This window comes from Diplotaxodon limnothrissa, linkage group LG12 (genome assembly GCF_057381915.1).
Source record: "Diplotaxodon limnothrissa isolate DT_005_m linkage group LG12, D_limnothrissa_male_GT1.1, whole genome shotgun sequence".
NCBI classification, from domain to species: Eukaryota; Metazoa; Chordata; class Actinopteri; order Cichliformes; family Cichlidae; genus Diplotaxodon; species Diplotaxodon limnothrissa.
Genome location: NC_140607.1, coordinates 25,879,659 through 25,904,111, shown reverse-complemented (window position 1 = coordinate 25,904,111; position 24,453 = coordinate 25,879,659). Strand labels below are relative to the sequence as shown.

At 37.7% G+C, this 24,453-nt stretch overlaps 1 protein-coding gene across 1 annotated transcript in view; it reads right to left on the bottom strand.

Moving 5' to 3' along the window:
* Positions 1 to 24,453, bottom strand: part of ipo11 (importin 11) — a 127,541-nt gene that overhangs the window by 83,975 nt on the left and 19,113 nt on the right. Inside the window, exons 4-13 of the mRNA XM_085367379.1 lie at positions 22,006 to 22,078; positions 20,585 to 20,788; positions 17,916 to 18,048; positions 17,590 to 17,648; positions 9,048 to 9,096; positions 4,861 to 4,931; positions 4,488 to 4,680; positions 3,435 to 3,587; positions 2,773 to 2,816; positions 726 to 816 (exon numbers count right to left, since the gene is read on the bottom strand). Coding sequence (XP_085223505.1) covers positions 726 to 816; positions 2,773 to 2,816; positions 3,435 to 3,587; positions 4,488 to 4,680; positions 4,861 to 4,931; positions 9,048 to 9,096; positions 17,590 to 17,648; positions 17,916 to 18,048; positions 20,585 to 20,788; positions 22,006 to 22,078 — 1,070 coding nt within the window. The remainder of the gene's footprint in view (positions 1 to 725; positions 817 to 2,772; positions 2,817 to 3,434; positions 3,588 to 4,487; positions 4,681 to 4,860; positions 4,932 to 9,047; positions 9,097 to 17,589; positions 17,649 to 17,915; positions 18,049 to 20,584; positions 20,789 to 22,005; positions 22,079 to 24,453) is intronic.

Sequence of the window (24,453 nt, the reverse complement as noted above, 5' to 3'; positions counted from 1 at the left end):
TTGCAGATTGTGAGCCAATCGCTAATATAAGCAGTGCAGTAAGAACAAACTCCAGAATATTCCATGAATCTGATGGTAGTTTTGTGTGTTTACTTTTTCTTCCACACTTTAAGTAAAATTTATATGCAAATATTAGTGACTCAGGGCCAATTTCTCTACTTACAGCTGCATGAGTAAGGGAATATACTGTAGCTGAACAGACGTAATCAACACAGTCTTTACACAAGTATAACTTCTTATGCAAACTTCTTAAATTAAAAAAAAATCACTTATTTTGTAAAAAGTTGAAATTAAGATTACTTGGCACAAAAATTATTGTTAAAAAAAATTCTTAAAGTTTGTGTTTTGTTTCTGTGATACTTGCACTTTTTTCCCCTAAAAAGGACCTCCTGGGATATGAATTGTCACATATTGGTGGGAGAAGTTGCACGTTGTTGGTTTCATTTTTGCCTTTTCTATTGTTTGTTTTAGTTTTTTAAGGTTAATAACCAAAAAAACCCACTGTTCACCACAATCAGGCTACAAAATGATTTGTACAAACAGCCTCTAAAATGATGATAAACTGAATCTATTTATGCATTATAAAGATGTATGAGTGTGTTATTTTTAGCTAAATGTGTCCAATTGACTGGCTCCTGCCTATACAGTTTTCATTGCCAAGGTGTTAAAAATTCACTGGAATGAAATTAGACTATGTGATTTGTAGGTATAATGCTTAAACTGACCCTGGAGATTCTGAACCATATCCAGCAGCACTGGTGTCAGGGTCTGGCTGTAGTTGTGGAAGATATCCAGGAACAGTACTTCTGTGCAGGGCTAAATACAGAAATAAGTTAGAACAAATAAAAATAGAGACAGGTAGTTGACAGAATATTAACACATGCAGCATCACATTTAGCGCAAGTCATTACAGTTACTTTTTATAGGATCACAATTCTTTAGTCTCAACAGCACGTTGGGTTCTGCTGGGCATTTAGAGGTGGGATAAGGTGAGGAGTGCAGCTATCGCATTAATATTTGATAAGGACAAAAACAAAAGTCATACAAAAAGGTGCGACAAAAATAAATAAACAATACATTGTGTTCCCAGTTCAATAGAAATGCAATCAATATAACACTGTTAGGAGATTTTTGTGGGTGTTTATGCTCAATAAAGAAACGGCCTAGACAACTTCATTAGTTTACTGGGTTAGAAAAAGCATATTAAAAAGGTGTAAGAAAGAGGTCATGGTCTGTGCCGTTTGTGAAAACATCCCATTTGCCACAATATCAGTGAGAGCTTATATACTGGTAGCATAACCGGTCCTCTTACACGGTACTTCAATCAGCTTCATGAGAATAGGACAAACAGAACAGATTCTAACTGATACAGAAACGATCCGTCCTGAGGTTCACAATATGCTAAAAAGCTGTTCAAATGCGTTTTGAGAAAAGAACAAGTCTGCCACTAAGCTTAGTGGTTGCTTATTTTAGCCTATATTTACATGCACAATTTTTAAAAGTAAGTGTTCTACTTGGAAAGCAGCAAACTCTTTTGTTCATTAAAAAAACAAAAGTTTTAAATTACATATGAATCCATTGTAAATCAGCAGTTGCAGCATACATTTGTGGATCCTGAGGCTATGAGCGTATCTGTGGCAATTTTAAAACTTCTCTCAAAAACAGAAAAGCTTCATAATTAATTGCCATGCACATGTATGAATTGATGTGTGAATTCAGAAGTTACTAGATTCCAACATATATAAATAAAATCATCCTCTAAGGCATTCAGTTTTATAGCGCTGCATTTTAAACAAAAAAAAAAAAATCAGAATCACCGATGCATTAAAAGGTATGGAAATTCACAAAATTGTTGTTTTCTAGAAAAATTCAAAACTGAAGTAATTAGATGTTTAATAAGTTCTTAGACCATAATGCCACTTTTCTTCTGCTGCTGCATGCCTTAAATGCATAAAAACTTGTACAAGGCTTAGAGTTCACTGAAAGAATGTGTTACTGTACTTCAAAGAAACAGCAGGGCAGACATTTGTCATCTGAAGTGATGAAAGTAAGTGGAATGGGGCACAACACAGGAGAGGGATAGAGAAGAAATAGGACCATGGATAAAAGATTATGTCATGCATCAGCAACAGCCTCTAAAACTAACTAGACTCATGACAACCTTTAAAACTCCAGGCGCCACTAAATGTTTTATGATGCTGCCATGTATACAGTCAACCACCACAGAACTGCACAGCATTTCTGAAAATACAGCACACATAGAAATATGTAACAATACCGCTGCAATTAACTTTAATGAAACTGGCTGTTATGATCATTTAAATCTACATTTTTATGATCGTAAAGACAGACATAATTGATTTCTGTCTGTTCTCGACATTCAGTTTTACCCAAAAACACAGGGGATCGATTTATTTTTGCTTTATTAATTCCTCTAATGCTTATTTTTTTGTATGATGAGGCAAATATTTAATTTCCTTCTTTTGAGCATAAGATCGAACAGACTGTTCTTCCATACCAACTCAGTGTGCTATATATGTAACAGTTCAAAGTACTGGTACTCATATAGCACTTTCCTATTCTAACTGAGCACTCAAAGCAAAGCAAAACATTCACCTATCCATAAACGCTCATGAACGTACTGGTAGAGGGGACTGAATCACTGATCTTCTGATTAGTGGATGACCTGGTCTACCCTCCTGAGCCACAGCTACCCTATTAATTTACAATTTCTCTGCACATATATATAGATGCATATAAAAATATACTTACCCGCAGACTGTATTTCCAAGAGTCACCACCTGTCTCTTCCACAGCTGAAACAGTTACAAAAAATAATTATCTGTTAGAAAATGTTGATTAGGAGGTGATGGCTGACACTGCACAACAGAAACATCATATATATTATGACAAAGCCCTGAAATTGCAAGTGTGTTTTCTCACACACACTCTAATATGTGGCTCTGACTGACTATAAAATTGGATTCAAATGTCAACAGACTGAACTCCCACACTGGGCCCTTGTGGTTTTAGCTTTATGAAGTGTTATGTCTGAGTGGTCAGTGTCATTACATAAAGCCTGTGAGGACACTATGATGTTTTGAAAATATAGCAAGATCTCAAATGCTGCCTATAACTACAAACGCGCACCAAGAGCTATACCCTATAAATTATGTCAATTGACAGTTTTAAGGAGAATCAAAAATACGTATTATAAATCACAAAATATTGATTTAAATTGCTTTAAATCTGCAAACTGTCCAATTTATGGATGAAGGGTATTAATATAATATGGTCATATGATGGTAGCAATCATTTACCTAATGCTGTAGATTCTCCCTAATACATCAAAATTTAAAATACACAAAAAAAACAGACATTGCAAAATCCATACAAGTTCAAATTTGCGAGCATATTTGTAGATGTGATATTACCAAAGCTCTCAGGGTCCTCTTCCCACATTGCTAGCTCTTCCTCTGTGAGAAGGAAGTAGTGTGAGACAAGCCGACGTCCAATCTCTGTCAGTGTGGGGTGGGTGAAGAATGCCGTCTTGATTTTGTGAGCTTCCAGGCTCTCTGGTTTACTGTCTGAAGGATGGAGAAATACAACAATAAATAAAGGAAAAAGACAACATTTCAGTCGTAAGTTATCACAAACACAGACACTTTTCTTCAAAATATTGTTACTTAATACAATACAAACATTGTATTATAGCAGTAGTGTTGCTACAGACATTTAGTACGTAAGATTCCTAAATATAAATAAGGACTGCAAGGCAAAATCTCTTAATTTTAGGCAACGAGCAGCTGAAGTAATCCTCAAGTGTGACTCATTTTTGCTGTCTGCTCATTAACTTCAAAATCATAATTCATTTTAATAGTGTTTCTGGTAAAAAGAAAAAGAAAAAAATCTGCTCTGTTGCTCATTTTTTATTTTGTATTAATTGTGCATGATTTAAGGTTACAGTACAAGAAGAAAATTAAACAGCCCTTTAACTTCCTCATTTATCTTCTCTGTTATAGGAAAGCAAACCTGAAGTCATGACCAACTCTGACACAACAACACAGTCAGATATTCGAATGAAACCCAGAACCTTGGATTGTTAGAATGGGAAAGTTCTCGAGTAAGGAACCCCAGAGATTATGCTAGCTGACACAAGAAAGGCCAACTGCTGTGCCATTTGCTAATGAAGCACTAGAAACCTCAGACAGCTTGGGAAAAGAAAAAAGGAAAAGAAAAAATACATGGAGCTGCGATAAAGTACAGTGACACCGATGGCGTTATAGCCCTGTGCTATTGAAACTCGCTGTCAGTGACGCGTATTCAAGGGCTTGTGGCATTTCTGCTGACTTTTAAATCACAAACCTAAAATGAAATGTTTATTACCTACAGAGAGCATCATTTTCATTTTTAGTATTATCACGTATATTTTTCAGTTATTCTCCAACCCTTCAGACTCCTCTTTCCCCGAGACACTCACAACTTACCATCAATGTTCTTGGCGGGTTTGTAGGCATCATTCTTTACAATCATCTTGATGAGGTTCATGCACTGAACAATAAAACGTTCAAAGGTCACTCCCTCTCCTGCAGGCGTGAACACGTAGGTAACAGCAAACTCCAGGGAACGCTGGATTAGCGGTATAAATGCGCATGGATGGTATTCCAGGAAATCCAACAACTACGTGAGAGGAAGGGGTAGACAGAACACAAGGACAGATACATAAAAACAGTGGTAAATTTAAATATTTTAAAGAAGAAGCTATAACAGGCCAGCCTCAGAGGCAGAATGCACAACCTATTCATGAACAACTAATGCAGTCATTTATATCATCATAAATTAATAGACGGGTCAACTCACAACTTTAGTGTACAAAATGATGGTCTTTTCCAGCTTTTCTCTGCATGTGCTGTCTGAACCAACCTGGCGACCTGATATAAAACAATCACATAGCTTTGTTACTTAAAGCAGTATTACACTAAATATATGCATGCAGCATTCTAGGAACTCATTTCATTTAGATCCAAGATACTGGACTAAAAGGTAGGAAGCAGGAGCTGCATCTCCAACTCTTATTAAACTCTTATTTAAAAACAAAAACAAACAAAAAAAAAGAAAAGAAAGCAAGCAATAATAAAAATTTTAAGAGCTTTATAATCCTGGATATTCAATGCACAAATGACAAAAAGGAGGAGGAAAAAACTGAAAACCGAATCACTCTGAATTAGTCGTTAGCTCTATTTTGGAAGAATTTATTTAGGACGTCTTTGAGATCAGTATTAGTATTTTATTCTAGTATTTTCCACTTCAAGGCCAACCTCTTCAGTGATTACAAGTTTATTACTTGCATCTGAAATAAAAATGTTTAAGATCTCAGAGCTTAGGCAGAAAAGCCTTAAAGATAAAGACTGCCTGCTAGATGACAGTGATAGCGACCTAACATTAACAGACATATCATCTCTAAAGATCCTGTGTTGGCAGTATAGTGGCATTATTTTTTATAGAGGGTTTACTCTATTGTGAAGGCAAAAAAAAAATCTGAATTTTTAAGCAAGATCTTCAGTTTGAGGATTTAGAAATAATCAATATAAAGATCAGAAGAAGTCTCAAAGTCTGACAAGAAAAGCAAATAAGTAAGTGTCCGAAGTCTTTATAATTTCTAATGGCCATCAATTGGTGCACTTGATTTTAGTAAACATTTACCTAATGCATATTAAAGTACCAACCACATTGGAAATGACTTTTTCAATGATGCTTGACAGTCACTTTGTAAATTAATGTTTTAGATTAAAACAAAATAAAGCAGATATGATTTATGGCTTGGCTACCTTGTGACTGAAAGTTCCTACTGCATGTGTATGGTCTCCTCAGGTTCTCAGTCAGATTCACATTTTTGCTTCTTAAGAGCTTAGAAGGATTTTATATTAAAATCCAGGTCTGAATATCTTTAAAAGTATCTTTTAATTCCAGTGACATCTATGCATCAAATACAATTTCATCAGCATAAAAATGGTATTCTCGTATGTGCAGAATGAACAGCAGAGTGCCCAATATCTAGGGACACATTCATCAATCAACTTGGAATATGAGTTAAAATCACTACGAGATGTAATACACCAAAAAGAGATGCTTTTAACCGATGGTAGAAAACATAACTGACATTTTACTTATCAAGAGATAGGGGAAAACCCTTTCAAGGATCTCAGACTGATGGACAAAAATTTAAAAAAATAAATAAAATAAATTGCAAAAACATGTTGCTCTTATTGTCCCAAGTGAGCTAACAATGCCATTTACATCAATAGCTGCAGTACAAGGAAGACAGGAAAGAAAAGAAAGGGGGGCAAGAAAGTTGACTCTCCAGCTGAGACTTCCTTTTCTTTAAAGTCAGATGCCCACTACACCTTGCTGACTGATAATCCCATGAGTCCTTTACAAGCGCTGATGCATATAATAAAGTACAGTAATATTAAAAATTAGAAAATAAATGACTCGCTCCCTCTGATGTACATTTTGGCTCCATAAAACCACTCCTGATTCTAGAGGCAATAAAGATGTCCTCTATAGTATACATTCTTGCCAAACCCATTGATGAAATCAGCTCTGCCAACAACAGTCTCATACATTCCTCCAACCACTTGTGAGCATGCAAGGTCATTGTTTCCTTCAGCTTCATACACACTAAAACTTCCATCAGCATGTACTAATTTGAAATGACAAAAGCTTCACTAAAAAAGCAAAATAGGTTAATTTTGCTTTGTTTACTTTTTTGGCCACATATTCTTGAGCCATACAAATTTTCAGAGCCCACTGCATTCTAACTGAATTCGTGCTCATGCTATTGTTTCTCTGATGATATGCAACAGTTGGTAATGTTAGATGTGCAAAGTCACCCACGTACTAAGGAACCAATATCTGAGCGATCAAAAATATCTTTAACTAAGCAAAGAAACATATTTGAAGAATTAAACAATTATTCATTGTTATTAAAAGATAAGCAGCTAAGAAAAAAATATATACATGTATATTACAAGAATATAGTGACTGACAAAAATAGACGGGCCATCTGAGTAAAAACCTCAAAGATAAAGAGTCTGACATCAGAATGGACCACAAACATCGTCTCCAAGATACCAGTGTATATAGCTGACCTTATCAGACTGTGCAGAGCTGATATTTCTCACCACAAGCACTGAGCTGTCTTTCCGTTTCCCCTATCTGTCAGGCCAAAATACCAACAGGACCATGATCCTGTCTCCACTGCCATCAGCAGGGTGAATATTAGAAGTGATAGTACTGGCTGATACTGCTAATGATATTTTTCAACATCTGCTGCTACGGCAGATGGTGGAGTTGTGCCTGAGATTTATCTCAAACTGATTGGATGCTATGACAAACTTTTATACAAAAGAAAAAGAGACCATAAATAGCGAGATGAGAAGAAAAGTAAGCTTACGCAGCTGCCAATGACCCAAGTAGTTCCCAGTGGATAGAAATCCAGCACAAGGGCATGAGAAACCTGTTTAACTGATGGAACTGCACTGCTCAAAAAAAACTTAAGGAACACTTGATCATCACAAGAAAATCAATGGCTCCATAAACAGGACTTTATGGAGTCTGGTTCTGACAGAAGCCACGACTTCAATTAGGTAAAACAGGCGGCCAACGTCCATGGTGCTGGGCTGTGAGCACAGGTCCCACTAAGGATGTTGGGACTTCATGAGTGTTGCATGAAGTCTTTTTCTGACAGTTTGGTCAGGAACCTGCACATTAGAAGTCATTTTGTCACCTTTTGTTGAAGAGCTGGGTTGATGCCGTTCTACAACCCTGTCCTACTCTCCTGAAACTGCTAGAAAACAAAGCGAGTTTTCTTCCAACACCATGCACTGGCTCCATGTACATTCTGGAGGAGCTAAGCTACTTGTGCAACCTGAATGGGCTGCAGATACTGTCTTATGCTATCAGTAGACAATTTATTTACACAATAGCTAAGCATACGTCAACTCTAGTATTAAGGAGGGAATATTAGTATTCATGGTTTATTGTCCACAGAGCCAGAAACTTTTTATTATCAAACAGAAAATAATGGAAAAATACACATTCCTGACAAAGAAGCAACAGGCTTTTTGTCTGCTGATCACAGACTAATCGTGAACAACCGTGTAGTCACACCTCACAGGCCCATCGTGATCCAGATGAAAGAAAACCAAAAAGGGGTCTTTGGAGATTAGATTAAAAGTAGATTCTAAATTCCTGGATGAATTTCTGTGACACTTTAGTACCTAGAACAACATGACCCAAAATTGCAAATACCTTCCATCAAAAGAAGTCCCCACTCAAAGGCTGTGATTAATTAAAACACAGGATACATTCCACTCACCCTCAGATTGTTTTGAGCAGCACTGTTGAAACTCGTTAAATACACTGTTAAATAGCAATGTTGTCTTTTTGAGTTTAAAAGTTTGTGACGTGAAAGAAATACTGTTTTAAATTCAACTGCTGCTCATAACCAGAATATAAAACTACAGGTCAGGAAAACGTTGAAAAACGACACAGTAAAGAACTATCATCACAACTAAAGCAACATAATATCAAGGAAAAGAGGCAAATAATAGGATAGGAGCGGCTGATAGGTGGGATTATGTCGTGCTTTTTTTATTCCGTGAACTTACTGTATGTTCACATGCGCACGCACGTGATTATCAAAGACAATTCATTATGTCTTTTAATTTTTTCAAGACATAAAATATTCATAGATTAGGATGTCTTTAATTCAAACTATTTTTTTAATAAAAAAAAAACAAACTTGTAATTAGACATGTTCCAATACTTCAGAATATAAATTAATGAAAAACAAGGCTCGTTAGGATGACTCTCTCTGAACTTTTCATTTTCAATGCGACCACTAACTTCAGAAATTATAAATTATCGGAGACTTTTCAGGAAATGCCTTCTGCGTGCACTACATGAAGCACCACTAACACGTTTACTGAAGTGTGAAGCCTACAATCATATACTTGAGGAAAAAGAAAGCAACATATACTTACAGCATTCCAAGAACTGTTTTAGCCTTTCAAACACTGCATTCAGGAAGCCCTAAAAAGGAAGAGAGGGTGAAAAAAAGTTTAATTTCTGACACTTTTGCATTTGAATTACTGATGATGGCTTCATTAGTATTGCTCCAGGGGATATATACTGACAAGGGAATAACTTTTGGTATCTGTGTAGGTGGGGATGCTTGCAGCTTTACTCAGGAGTGTATGTATGTATGTATGTATATATATATATATATATATATATATATATATATATATATATAAATAAAGGTGCCAGCTACTCGGTATGAAAGAGAATCAATTTTCTGTAGCCTGGTATAGTCATGGCTTAGCATGGGAAATTAGATGATAGATGGAGACACAACTGTTTAGTTCTGCAATAATGTGCACCCTTGAGGTCAACAGCAGTGGCATTAATCACGCGTTCAGCCAACACAGTCTAGTCAACAACTAAAGGTCCTAAAAAGAGTGAGTGAAGAAACGGGGGGGGGGGGGGGGGGTCACAAGTGGAGCACAGAAGACAGTGTGGAAAATTACAGAGAACACGGTTCACAGCAAGCGTTCGATATGCTCATGGTGGGATTTAGACAGAGGGGTATAGGCAAGGTGCATTGGGAGGATATCAAAATGGAGCATGTAGGAAATTACAAACTGTGAAAAGGGGGTGGAAAATAATTTTCAATCAAATCAGCCATGTCAAAAAATATTCTAGAACTAAAGAGGAAGGGAAATGAGGCTAATAGCAATGCCAGGGAAGAATGCACAGGATGAGGAGAAAAGCAAACAAATGTCAGCAAAATGAACAGAGATGGAAAATGGATACAGAGTGATAGTCATCAAATGGGTATGTCAGCAGTAGTGTGAGAAGTAGGAGATGAAAAAGGCAGATGAGTGTCAAATAGGCTAGTTCGCTTTGAGAAAAGATCTAAGGGAAAGGCAGTAAGTGGCAATTTAAGTAGTGAATGTTTTAGCTCTGTGATCAGGTATATGGGCACAGACCAGTTTTACAATGGCACAAGTGAATGTGCCTTTTTTTTAATGCAGAACTTTTTGGAATGGAGTGACACCAAGATGCTGGAAAGCTCCTGGATGTTATTCATCCAGCTTTAGTGTTTTTTGTCTATGTCGAACAAGCTCTATTGAAATTCTATTGCATCCTCACTCTTTTAGTGATTGTTTGACAATCAAGCCAGGAAGATTATCAACTGCAAAATGAGTTTTACAATTCATCACTGTGGCAGCCTGTGTGCAGAGTGACAATGTTCTTTATTCTTAGAGACAGTATTTTCCAACTCACTGCAGTTCTGCAATAATGCAGTCACTGTGGTGAGAAGAAAACAAACGTAATCTTTTCAGAACGCTCATGTCATGTGTAAAGAGATTCATTGTAAAACAACTTTTTAATGGGACCACAAGTATGAACTCCATAAACGATGCCATAGAGCTGTGACACACTAAGCAGAGTTCAGGGGAAGTGCCAACTTAGAAGAGATGGCTGCACAGCTCATTCTTCTGAAAATGTGGAATTTGAATACACTGGACACTAAAATCAATGGCATATAGTAATGTGCAAAAGTATCAGTCCACCGCTTTGTTCCTTTAAAAGTTTGCTAGGGAAATGGGAACAGCAATATATTAAAACATGTACACAAATGGCAATGTAGTCTATAAGGCAAAAAAGGGAGCTTGCACACTTCTAATGAGCTTGAAGGTCAACATTTGGGATGACCACATTTATTCTCCAACACAGCCTGAACTCTTATGCAAGTTTTCTTGCAGCCTTCAAGTAGTTTTAAAGGACAGTTCTCCGAACTTTATGTCGGTTTTATCACACATTGCTTCAGTGATGTTGAGGTCTGGGCTCTGGGGAGGCCAATCTAGGATGATTGGTGTTCCATTGTTCTTATGCACCAAACTGGTTATTATATAGTTCTTTCCTAATCCACTTGAGCGCTCAATCTGCTTTAGTCACTCACTTATACATGCACTAGAGCTGGGCAATAGAACGATAACGATATGTATCGCGATATAACTTTTACTCGATAGAGAAATTAAGCTATCGCGATAGACCTCGCCGCTCTTGTCCTCAAAAAAAAAAAAAAAAAAAAAAGATCAGCCAATCCAAATTAAGTAGCGCAGAGCCGAACCAATCACAGCCGCAGCGTCACGTCGCGTGACTTGTAACGTACAGCACAAGTGCCAAGCCGCACGTGTGTTTGTTTGGGAAGCAGCCAGCGGGTAATGGAGGAAATGAGCGTGACCGAAGAGAAAACAGATGATGGTTCCAACGCCGGAGAGATTGTCGAACGGAAGAGCCATAGAAGTTCCGTAGTGTGAAGGTATTTCGGCTATTTCAAGTCTGACAAAAAACAGAGTAGCGTGCACTGTAAATTGTGCCGAAAGCAAGTCTGGAAATACAATAAACTGGTGCATGCGTCACACTGTGCGCCGCGTTATTGTTTCGGTGAAATGAATTTCTACAATACTGTTAATTCTACTCTCTGCAGTGTTTAAATGCTTACATATACACACAGTTACTGTCCGTCCACACATACGACTCGGTTCTGCTTCTATGCCCCAGCTTTGTTTACTTTTTCCCACCGAGGCTTCTAGACTTCTGATTGGCCAATATTTCTGCACGGTTAGGAATCTAGCGCCACCTGCTGCTTTGGCATGTTCATAGCAGCGTTTTCCTTCATTTCTGCCTTTATGTGTGGACGGGATTATTTTTTAAAACGAAAACGGAAAATCTCCGTTTTCAAAAATACCCGTGTACGTGTGGACGTAGCCTCAGTCTCTGACTGGAAGCGCTAATTCGTCATTCGGCTTTTGTCAGACTAAAGTAACTGTTAAAACTGTTTGAAAAGCTAAGCTATACAACAAGGAGAGATTGAGAATTTCCTTTTAGTTCTCAGTTTATTTGATATTGACAAAAGTTAGTCAGTTTTGTCTGTTCTTCTGTAACACAAACTAAGATTTATTTTTAGAATTAATATTTTGTTTCTAAGTGGAATTGACAATTTAGTAGTCTGTTTCGTTTGTTCTATTTTGAAACTTAAACGCTTTAGCGGCTGCCTTTTGTGTAGTTTGCAATATTTGCCTTTATTTATCTGAAAAAGTCTCATGTTCCTTAAGTACATCTACCCTGTTGAACTTATTATGGGAAATAAATATTTAAATAAAAACAAGCTGCTGATTATTTCACATTTTACTTGTGAGCAACGGCACATTTAAATCTTACAAATATAGTTATTTGGCTTATATCGTGATAGATATCGTTATCGCCTGAAATGAAAAAAAATATCGTGATATGAAAAAATCTCATATCGCCCAGCTCTAACATGCACTTTTTGCAATCCTTTTCTACCCAAGAGTTTTCTATCTAACACTCCACACACTCCAATGAACAGATTGGAGAGCAACTTGGGTCCAGTATCTCAACCAAGGATACTTATCGACTGGAGCAACCAGCCATCGAACCACTAACCTTATGCAGATATGCTTTTACTACACTGGCAGTGTGTTTAGGATAACCCCCATGCTGAAGAATGAAGCTATTGCCTACCAACAACATTTTCCAGACAGTATTTGATGGTGGATCCTCCACAAAGCCTCCACTGTGTTTTACTGTACACACTCAGTGCTGTACCTCTCTCGGTCTCCCCTGTAGATACTGACATCAATCTAAACTAAAGAAAATTCAAGTTCGCATTTATCACTCCATAAGACCTGTTGCCAGTTAGAACTCATTTTCAGTATAGTTCTTGTGTAATTTGTCATACCTCAAACCTTTTCTTCCTATTTCCCTTCCTTTCAAATGGCTTCTTGATTATCACCCCTCAACTGAGACCATTTTTGTTGAAGCTTCAGTGAACAGTAGATGGATCAGCTGAAAGGTCAGATCCATTTCTCGCTTCTTTTATCATCCACTTGAACCAGTTTTTTGTTTGTTTGTTTTTAGGGCACTGCACACCATGCCATGATATATCATGTTTTCAGCTAATTGCTCTTTGGGAATCACCTTATTGGTGCAAAGATATTAGTTTGTCATCTTTGGTGGGGTGTTTTATGCACTGAACTAAATAAATGGAAACAAATTATGTGCTTTCAGTAAAAGACACAATTTAAAATTTGTTCTTCGCTATCCTATCTGTCATGTGTAGACACAAATCAAATCAAATTTATTCGTATAGCACAACACTAGTTGATCCCTTGAATTAGGTGTTTTTTAAAGCTTGAATGATTCAGAGGTCAGCGTTAAGTGGCTTTAACAAAAATACCTCCTCTGAAAATGGTCAGGTACAAGGACTGGACTGAACTGGACTGAAAATGACCAAAAAAGAAAGTGTCCAAAGAAAAACTTTCAAAGACCTTCACAAAGCCTGCAGAACTATTGCTCAACACCACTTCGTTTTGTTCCTTGGAAGCAAAAACAAATCCACACTATTGTATGAGGAGAACAAAGAAATTAGTCTCTATATTCAGTGAGCACTACAGCAAGACCAACTAACCAAGCCTTTTAGGATCATTCTATGTAAAGTCAGTCAGTTCCTGACCACTTCATAAGTGGCTAACTGTTTTATTTTGTTTTTTTTATACCAACTTTTGTATATTTAATAAAACAATGCAGAATTATAACATCAAGCTATGAATGGGTTGAATTTTTGCTGTATTTCATTTTTTTATTTTTTCAGTATTTTTGAGCCCTCATAACTTCATAAGAAGAGGACCTAGTTAAAACCGAGTGTCACAACATATTAAAAAAAAAGAAGTCTTTTTTGGTTCATAGCTATTGTTGGGTAATAATAATGCCTGAGCAAAACAGTACAAATTAAATGTCTAGAATGTAGACTGACAGGAACGAGCAGCATTAGTTTATCTGTTACTGATGACTTAAAATCTGAAAGAAAACTAGAAATTTTCAAGGGTTACAGATTTATTATTATGTGAAAAGGTGCTCAATCAACATAAGTTATAGCATATAAAAGGTGTCCTTTATACACATAATATCAGGCTCATCTTATAGCATGATTCTTATTATTTTGTTATAGAACATTTGACACACATCAGCTATCAAAATCAATGAAGCAACTCAAGCAACCCAGTAACCTACAGACACTTCATTTCAGTTCCTGACAGAAACATGACCTTGAAAGGGAACTGGAAATTAGATCATGCAATATGAATTAAAAGGGTTTTCTTCATCATCACACCCATCATCAAAGGAAGAGCAAAATGAGAGGTGACAACTCATCAAATTCTTAAAGAACTAATCAACACATAAGCATGACACATCCATAAACCATCACAACTCTCTGACAAACTTCAATAAAAAACATGGAGCAGTAGCTAAAAACATTCAAAACAATTTAAATTAGACTCCTGTTACTAGATACAATTTAAAAAATACTGGCAACTGCCAGTGCTACCCCTCAGCCTTCTAATAGACACACCTATGACATCAATTGAAACTCCTCAGTGCACTTATTCTTGAGTTATCATACTCACAAACTTGCGTGTCCATGCCGCCCGCCCGCGTGGTAGTGACAATTGCCCATCAGTCTTTTGAGCTGAGGTTTAAAAAGTTTAACACGTGGCAAAAGAGTGAATAACTATAAGTTTTCTATTCAGAAAAAAAGGTAATTTCTTATTAAGTGTTTTTTTTAATTGATTTAAGAGACATTACCCACTCTGAATCAGCTCTTTTCCCCCAACATTAACTTTAAGTTATGTCCAATAAAAAGAAAGGAATAAAATTTTGGAAAAAGGAAACTTTTTCCTTTGTCTCCAAACAATCAAGGGTCTGACTCAGACTCACTGCAATCACTCTCAGACAGCTTTTCAAATAATTGCCATTGCCAACACATTGCAATCAATGTGAGACAGTCTGCTCCAATAAGCACAACTTGGCTATGACGCATCTCTGTGCAACAGGGGAGTCGACTCAAATGGCTGCTAACTGGTTGTTTTCCGATTATATTCCTATATACTGTAAAAGCAAGACTGCTGAGTGCCCATATCATTCTGTAGATCAATCTCCACCCACAGCAGCTACATCCCTATCAGAGGAGGGAATTCTCTTTGAGATCTACAAGACTCTGGCTGGACTCTGAATGTAAGTAATTAATGTGGTAGTTAATGTGAACTTCTGCGTATGTAGACGGCAACACGTTTACAAAGGATTTTGCCAATTTTACTTATCACAAGCAGATTGCAAATTTGACCCCATTCAATCGCAAGACTGCACCTCACTGTGAGTAGTTGCAGACCTGGTCCCCATCTTTTCAGCAATCATTTGAAAGGCAACAAGATCATTGCACACAATGGCAATCCTTTTTGTCATGTCAGGTTCGAACCACTGTTTTTCCAAGTGTAAATACAGCATTAAACAGTTTAAGATAGTTACTCTGTGCTTAGTCATAATGGCATTATGTTGTTTACTTGTTTCTGTGAGAACCTTCAACGCCTAATTATTTTTAAAAGATTACAGAACTTCTTCCAGTGCACACTTGGAGCCTAATATTAATATTTTTAAAGAACTTGATTTTAACATAGTGAGTTATATTAAAACATGGTTGCCTAAGTAGATTCAAGGTAGGCATATTCCTGTGTTTATTCAGCACCAGGAGAATGAAAACAGCTATTAAAGTAGTAATTACTAAGAAAAGCAACAATGTAAATTAAATATGAAATATTTACTTTAAAACACTACAATGAGCTGGAATAACCAGTGAAAGCATGAGGCAAACATCCGTTTAATGAAAATATTGTGACCATCTTATAACCTTCAGCCTGGAGGCTAAGTTGTCGTCTCATTAGTGGAGAAACAGGGCGCAGTAAACATTTTTTTCTGTCATAAAAATGTCCTTGCCATCTACAAGCATAAAAAAAGCAGGAAAAAACAAATAAAGCAATAAAAATCAGAAATGACAGAAACATAACAGCAGAAGCACAAAGACAGAAACGGCACAGCAACAACAGACCACATTTTTAATGTTAATGACTCGTTGACCTTTTGTGACGACTTACATTGTATCAAAGACAAAAGGACAAACTGAATTCCCCTTTGGCAACTAACATTTATTTTTAATTTTCAGTTGTTCTGGCTTTAATAGATTGACAGAACCTATATATATGTATATCATAAATTACTAATAGCCAGCAATTCTGGATAGCTTCAAGCATATCTTTAATGTCAAAGTTGTTACTGACTGCCTTTACTTTCACAGAGTGCAACAACATACGACCCGCACCTCCAATCTAATCTACTTAATTGGAAACCCTGACTCCAAATAGCTTTTGGGGAAGTCATTAACACAGAGGTTCACTAACATTTTCCAGCCTGTACCATAGGTGATTACTCAATGCTTTCAAAAAAAGACTAGAGAACAAAAATACAACAGTTTGGGATCTGTCAATTTAATCACACTGTGTGTATGACTATGTAACAAATGTACATTTTACTATGAGTTAAAATTCACAGAAGATAAACAAAAACTGAGAAGTTTTGTTGTTGTTGTTTTTTTAATGAAAAATCTGATGAGGTCACATCTGTCCGAGGCTATATTGTTATATATTTCAGCCCACAGGTTATACCAGTGCTGGCATCCTTTAGGTGAAAAAAGCATAAATCCAGGAAAATAAGAAATACTGCTCATCACAGTTTTACATGGAATTCATTTATGTTCTTTTCACTTGCCTACATATACAGTATAGCGATTTCAGGTAATTTTTTTTCAGACCCTCAAGAGCACTTACCTTCACTGAATGTTAAGTAGCACCTGAAAGCTTTAAATCAGTAAGCCTAAAAGGTTTATATCTATTTTTTCACCGCATTAGTAGATAATTTAGTCCTAAGTGCATTCAATTTGCTATACTGAAAAGGTTTTCTGATAAAAAAATAATTATCGTCAGTATAGTTAGCAGCATTATAGGACTGTACAATGTGCTCAAGATACAATTCGTTTAGGTACAGAACAGGTAAATGCACCAAAATGTTTTCCATTTTATTTTGGTACTTAAAATACATTAAAATTCCAAGCATGAATTTTCTTGGCTAAAATCAAATTCAAAAAGCCTTAATCCTTCAAAAAATAACCAGGAACATGGTTTATCAATTATTCTTGTTCAGCATTCATTATTATTCTTTCACCAAACAGGAGATACTCAGAATATGAAACTGGAGTTCAAAGAACTGGGACAGTTTGTGCAAATGATTCCATTAACTCTGAGCCATGAGGAAACCAAAGCCCTATCCAGGCACATGCTAAAGATTTTTTTTAAACCAGATTTAAACTAAATTGAATTAACAGTTTCATGGAGTCAAACTTTCTTCACACTAGAAGTGAGAGAAGAGCTCCGGACTCTTTGAACCGAGACAAGGCTCAAGGCACTTTCAATCATCGTGGCCATCCATATTTTGCACGCTGTGATTGGAGTCGTTTTTGACCCAAAACACCAACAGAAAAATATCAGCTTTTCCCAAATATGAGAGGTACTAAAGCAGCCACAGCTGAAATAACTTGAGACTCACCATTACTTCCATATTCTGTTGTGGCTCTTGAAATCCATGGACTGTCAGTTTGCGAAGCACTAAAAGGAGCACAAAAAACATCACTATGCAGGATTTTCACTAATTAAAAATTAACTATATTCAACATCTCCTCATAATTAGTGTTTCACTAAGTAGCTGCATATATTAATACTTCCATGTTTGCATGTTCAATTATCTATGTTTTTAATCAAATGGTGGGATCATGACGATTAGATTACCATGTTGTGCTAATAGGTGATTGCATGTCTTTGCATGATAATGCAGGTTTGTGGTATGCGTGCATGTGTCTGTGCAAGTGTTGCTACCTTTAAGAGAGAGTAGTGTCCTCTCCAGCGAGCTGAGTGCCGCAGCCTCATCTCTGGCGTAGATCTGCTGGAGGAAGCAGTCTGTGTGATGGCTCCACAGGGAGCATGCAAAGCTGTAGATGCCCGATGCCAGCTGCCAACATACACATTAACATTTTGGTCAGGCACACCTGGGTTAATCTGGGTCTCGAAAGCATTTGAGGTCATTTCACTCAACATAAATGCGCAAGAAATTCTGGGCTAATATGAGTGTAGCTTTGTACAAGAACCTACTTTTGTTTTTATTTACCTGTTTTTTTATTGTTTATTAGTTTATTAACATTAAAAATTTCCCTTCAGCACACCATCTTGGATCACTTTGCCAGTAAATTAATGTGACCACAGGTAAACATCAGCCACTGACATCAGAAAATGTCATTTTATTTGTTGATATGGTGACAACAAGGTCGGTGTTGGCGAGCGGCTATTAAATCGGCGTGTCCCTACATGGAACATCAGAAACTCAATTGCTGGTGATACACTCAAACAAACAGGAAGGAAAGATGGACCTGTGAATAACAGGTCTAATTTAGCTCCAAATGAACTTCCAATTATAGTCTCAGTATTATTTGGGCTCAAACCAATTACACTTTCGCCCTCCATGATAGCAGCCTCCTGTAGATGCAAAACAAGATCATCAAAGGTAGATAAAAAGCACTCAGTTCTATCAGCCAAGTGTGACAATGTCTGCTTAGAACATCCAACAAATCTGCCAAAGGAAGAGAGTAAGTGTGTGTGTGTGTGTGTGTGTGTGTGTGTGTGTGTGTGTGTGTGTGTGGGGGGGTGGGGGGGGGGGGTGGGGGGGGGATTCTAACCATTAAATCTCATTCAAAATTGACAATAACATTGCAGTGGGATAACAGTCAAGTCTTTGCTATTTGATTAAGATAAACAACAAACCCACATTAAAATTACTCTGTGGAAAATTGTGAACACCATATATCAAACAAGGAAAGCAAGCAACTTCTAGCCAGAGGAACTTTGCGCTCTTGGTAACACTCAAGAGTCAAGTGGGAAAAATCTGAGAATCAGTGGTTAAGTTGATGTTCGGCTGTTCAAAGAGAAATCCCTACTTTGACAGCACAGCATAGGCTTTGATATATTCTTTAGAGAAACCGCAAGATTGGCAAGTTTCTTCTTTGGAGAGATTTCTCTACAGCTTGTCGTTTTCCATTCCTCAGATCCCAGACTAATCCAACCCATGGAGCCTAAAAGTGATGAGCCAAGTTCAGAAAACAACTTCATATTGTTCTCATGACTTCCTCAGTCTTGGTGTTTCAGTAGACTAATACGCTATTGTTTATATGGGTTTTTACAGTTTCATTACATTCTGTGAATGCACAACAGGTAAATCGCATCAAAGCGTCAATACACAGTTTCCAAATGTTACAGACATTCAAAAAATATAACAACCTACTCCAGTCGACAGGTGCATTGTAGTCTACCTTCTTATCCCCCTTTTTATTCCTCGTTGTGCTACATCTGTGTAAAAAAAACTAGTACATCCTTGCCGTTTGCATTTTCTACCCCATGAATCAAAAAGAACATAAAAAAATTAAAAACTATTAAGGTGCCTTTAAGTATAGGTCTGTAAGGTCCTAAGGCGAACCCGATTTCTGAATTAGTCCTCTCCCTAATGGCCCTCCAACACTACAGTGATACTTTTAATCTTTCAGCAGCGTTACCAGTCTTAGAATTACTATCCAATTACTATCCGAGAATATAATTACAGCATAAGCAAAATGTTTGTATGACAAAGTATACACATGATTATTAGAAGAAGAGAGGAAAAAAAGAGGAGAGGAGGAAGAGAGGAGATTCAGTGTCAAAGTCATCAGTGCATCATTAAATGAGTGCGCTGTTTAATGGGGGCTCAGGCTGCCTTTGTTTCTTGTGTTGCCTAAGGGCAGAAATTTTGGCATACAGGACGCCTCTGCCTGGCATCCAACTATTTGGTCTCAGCCACTGCTCTCATGTCCTTTCACCCTCTGTTGGTCTCCATCTTCCCTCTGCTTGATCATCTCATTCCTCTAAAATCTTTCTCTCCACAAATGGCCTTTTTTTAAACTCAAATTTAAATCAAGCATGAAAGAAAAATATTGTATAATGTACGCTGTGTTCACCAGAAACACCAGAAATACTTACTCAAAAGTTAATTTGTCTCAACGCAATATCAACAAAGACACGGAAACGCTGATAACCATTTCTAAACAAGTCAACCATGCTTGAGTCATGTATGACAAGGGAATATTTTTGCTATAAATCTTGTATTTAACATGCTTCTAACAGAAGCTAAACAGCATCTCGTAGAGACAAAACCTAAAAAGTCTCAGGATAATCTTAGTATTCATCTATTCATTTTCAAAATCTTCTGAAGGAGGAAAAAAATAGCAACAAAGAAAAAAAAGTTATATTGCAGAGAGCAGGAGTCTGCAACCTGCAACGTATAAAAATCCAGAAAGTTTCACTGTTTACCTAACATAACCTTTTATTCAGGTATATACAACTGATGTATAAAGAGCAAAACACAGCTAAAAAACACTAAGAATAAGAATAAGAAGCAATGGAGAACAAAAAGGTTGTAATAGAATTTTGTATCAACACTGGACCAGCTAATATTGTGGACTTACATCCTGAAAAAGCCGCCTGTCCTGCGCCAGTCGTTTGGATGCTAGAGTTTTGGTGACATGATAGAAGGTTAACAGCGCTCTGTGCTGCTGCAGGCCATCCTGACCCTTCACAGACTCGAGCAGAATGGGGATGAGCTCTGGCCATTGCCTGGGGCAGTCCAGACGGGCCACCTTGGCTATCAGTACTGCGATCTGGGTTGCTATCTGTTGAGAAAAAAAAAAAAAAAAAAATACATGCAGGAAAGAGAAGTTGACCAGGGGCAAAGCATAAACACAGCAGAAGGTGGAGCAAACTTGATGGGAATTTTATTACGTAGTTCTCTTTTAAAAATAAGTAGCTCGAACAAATAGGACACAGAATATCAAACTTTTTACAGTCAACACAGTGTACATAGTACATGCATCTGGTGACAGATAGGGAATCAGTTGATTTTTAAAATAGAGTGCTTGTGCCTGAGCTATATCTGCAATGTGCATCACATGATCTGGTAACAGCTTCACTTCTCATTTTTTTTTTTTTAATTGGCTTTCCACTGAGCCCAACAGCTGAGCAAATATCGCTCAAGTCTACTCATTACTCCAACACAAACTGCCGGTAAGACACTCAATACTTCGAGATAAATTTCAAGCTCAAAATGAAAAAGACACTTTATACCTCAAGACTTAATGGACATTTTATGATAAAAATCAAAACTCTTTATATTATTTGAACACACTCCAAATAGCTTCTTTTTTTTTTTTTTTTTTTTAAATGTGAAAACCTTGCGTGAGTTTTTGTTCTTATGGTTGTATAAAAGATTTATCTCAGAACGTCTTGCAGTACACAGTTCAGTATTTAAACTTGCATCCTCACAAGCATCAGTAAGTCAATTTGTACACAAGTTACACTCACTCTCTCATTCACAAGCATAAAGCACCCTCATGAAATTTGGACTCCACGAGAGGCTGTGACTAGAGAGACATATGGTGTCCAAATCGTATTCATTGCTTGCCATATGGACCCGATCAGTCCTGATGTTCGAGAGCTGTCCCACAGGGACATACAACCTGTAGAAACCAAGATGGATGGCCATCATTTAGGGCCAAGTTCCACGTACCCCCTGGGACAGATGTATTACGCTGCTTGACTCCTGAATTATTTGTTTGTTGTAACCTTCCCCACACAGCCCCCCAAAAAAATGTCTATCAAGAAACTTCAAATTAAGTCCCAGTATGCAAAATTAGCAGCTTTCATCACTTTCAAATCTCATTCTATGGAGTCGCATTGTGACAGCCTAAAAAATCTTAATGCTGTCAGTCAGATCCTTTGTAACTTATCTGGTTTTGATAAAAGCACTTCAATCAAAATCAGTGTTTTATTCATCAGTATACAATGATCAAACATGTTTATTTCCCTCTCCCTCTTTATTTTCCCTACTCACCTGATTGACAGGCTCGTTGAAGTTTGTGATTAGACCAGCACGCAATGACGTCTTCTCCTCTTCTGATAATGCACTGCGAACAAACCAATCAAAAAGCTGTTCAGAGGAAGTAGAGAGGTCGAAAGAGATGAAACAATAAAGCTGACAAAAAGACAAAGGCAGCACTTAATATAGAAAAACAGACACATTTGAAAGCGTCTATAGATAAATGAGTACAGTATTTCAGTATTACTTTAAAACAATCTTGCCCCACAGTAATTTTGCTTTCACAGTACTGCGCAAAAACCTTAAACCACCTTTCATTTCTTACTTCCAAGCAGCCAGACGTTCTTGCACATGAACAGTATCTGATGGTCATGTTCTTAAGAATCATGCAGTACCATATGGAAAGCATCAGATTGGCAACACCTTCATTTTTCAACATGACAATGATCCCAAACACCCTGCCAATGTAGTAAAAACATTCCTGGATATAGGGGTATGTCACCAGGGTGCAGAGGAGGCTACCCCCCCCGGTCCCCTTCTGGCTGCCTCTGCCTCAATTTTATCCCACAACTTAGACATTCACATTACTCACACTCTCATTACACATACATATAGGATCTTGGGGGTGGGCACGATACACGGAATCCAAAGTACCATCAGGGTGTACACCCCACCCCTGGCGTCGTTGCCCACCTCTCAATTTTAAATACACGTAGACATTGAGGGCTAGCAGGAGGGACTGCGCTTACCTGCTGCTCTCTGGCAGGTAGCTCCATGCCCTTCTGGGTTTTAAATGCACCTTAGAACACACATGCATCAACACTACAATGAGCGGGTGGAGGGAGGTTTGGAGTCTTCTCTCACCCCCATTCTCTGCGACCTGCTGGAGCGGGGGGGCTAGGAGGAGGAGTTGGCCGTCCGACTGCGGTCTGCAGTGTGGGGCCTCCCTGCTGCTGCGGAGTCAGGGCGGTCTGCCTCCCCCCACCGCAGGGAAAAGGGTAACACCACCTGGGTCTGGGTGCAGTTCCCCCCTCCAGGGGCAAGGGTACCTAGACCCGGTTTGTAGAGTACGCTTGGGGAGTGTGATCGTGTGTACAGCGTAGAGCTGGGCGATATGAGATTTTTTCATATCACGATATGTTTTTTTCATTTCAGGCGATAACGATATCTATCACGATATAAGCCAAATAACTATATTTGTAAGATTTAAATGTGCCGTTGCTCACAAGTAAAATGTGAAATAATCAGCAGCTTGTTTTTATTTAAATATTTATTTCCCATAATAAGTTCAACAGGGTAGATGTACTTAAGGAACATGAGACTTTTTCAGATAAATAAAGGCAAATATTGCAAACTACACAAAAGGCAGCCGCTAAAGCGTTTAAGTTTCAAAATAGAACAAACGAAACAGACTAAATTGTCAATTCCACTTAGAAACAAAATATTAATTCTAAAAATAAATCTTAGTTTGTGTTACAGAAGAACAGACAAAACTGACTAACTTTTGTCAATATCAAATAAACTGAGAACTAAAAGGAAATTCTCAATCTCTCCTTGTTGTATAGCTTAGCTTTTCAAACACTTTTAACAGTTACTTTAGTCTGACAAAAGCCGAATGATGAATTAGCGCTTCCAGTCAGAGACTGAGGCTACGTCCACACGTACACGGGTATTTTTGAAAACGGAGATTTTCCGTTTTCGTTTTAAAAAATAATCCCGTCCACACATAAAGGCAGAAATGAAGGAAAACGCTGCTATGAACATGCCAAAGCAGCAGGTGGCGCTAGATTCCTAACCGTGCAGAAATGTTGGCCAATCAGAAGTCTAGAAGCCTCGGTGGGAAAAAGTAAACAAAGCTGGGGCATAGAAGCAGAACCGAGTCGTATGTGTGGAGGGACAGTAACTGTGTGTATATGTAAGCATTTAAACACTGCAGAGAGTAGAATTAACAGTAACAGTATTGTAGAAGTTAATTTCACCGAAACAATAACGTGGCGCACAGTGTGACGCATGCACCAGTTTATTGTATTTCCAGACTTGCTTTCGGCACAATTTACAGTGCACGCTACTCTGTTTTTTGTCAGACTTGAAATAGCCGAAATACCTTCACACTACGGAACTTCTATGGCTCTTCCGTTCGACAATCTCTCCGGCGTTGGAACCATTATCTGTTTTCTCTTCGGTCACGCTCGGTTGATTTTTCTAGTCGGCACACTCATTTCCTCCATTATGCGCTGGCTCCATTACCCGCTGGCTGCTTCCCAAACAAACACACGTGCGGCTTGGCACTTGTGCTGTACGTAACAAGTCACGCGACATGACGCTGCGGCTGTGATTGGTTCGGCTCTGCGCTACTTAATTTGGATTGGCTGACCTTTTTTTTTTTTTTTTTTTTTTTTTTTTGAGGACAAGAGCGGCGAGGTCTATCGCGATAGCTTAATTTCTCTATCGAGTAAAAGTTAT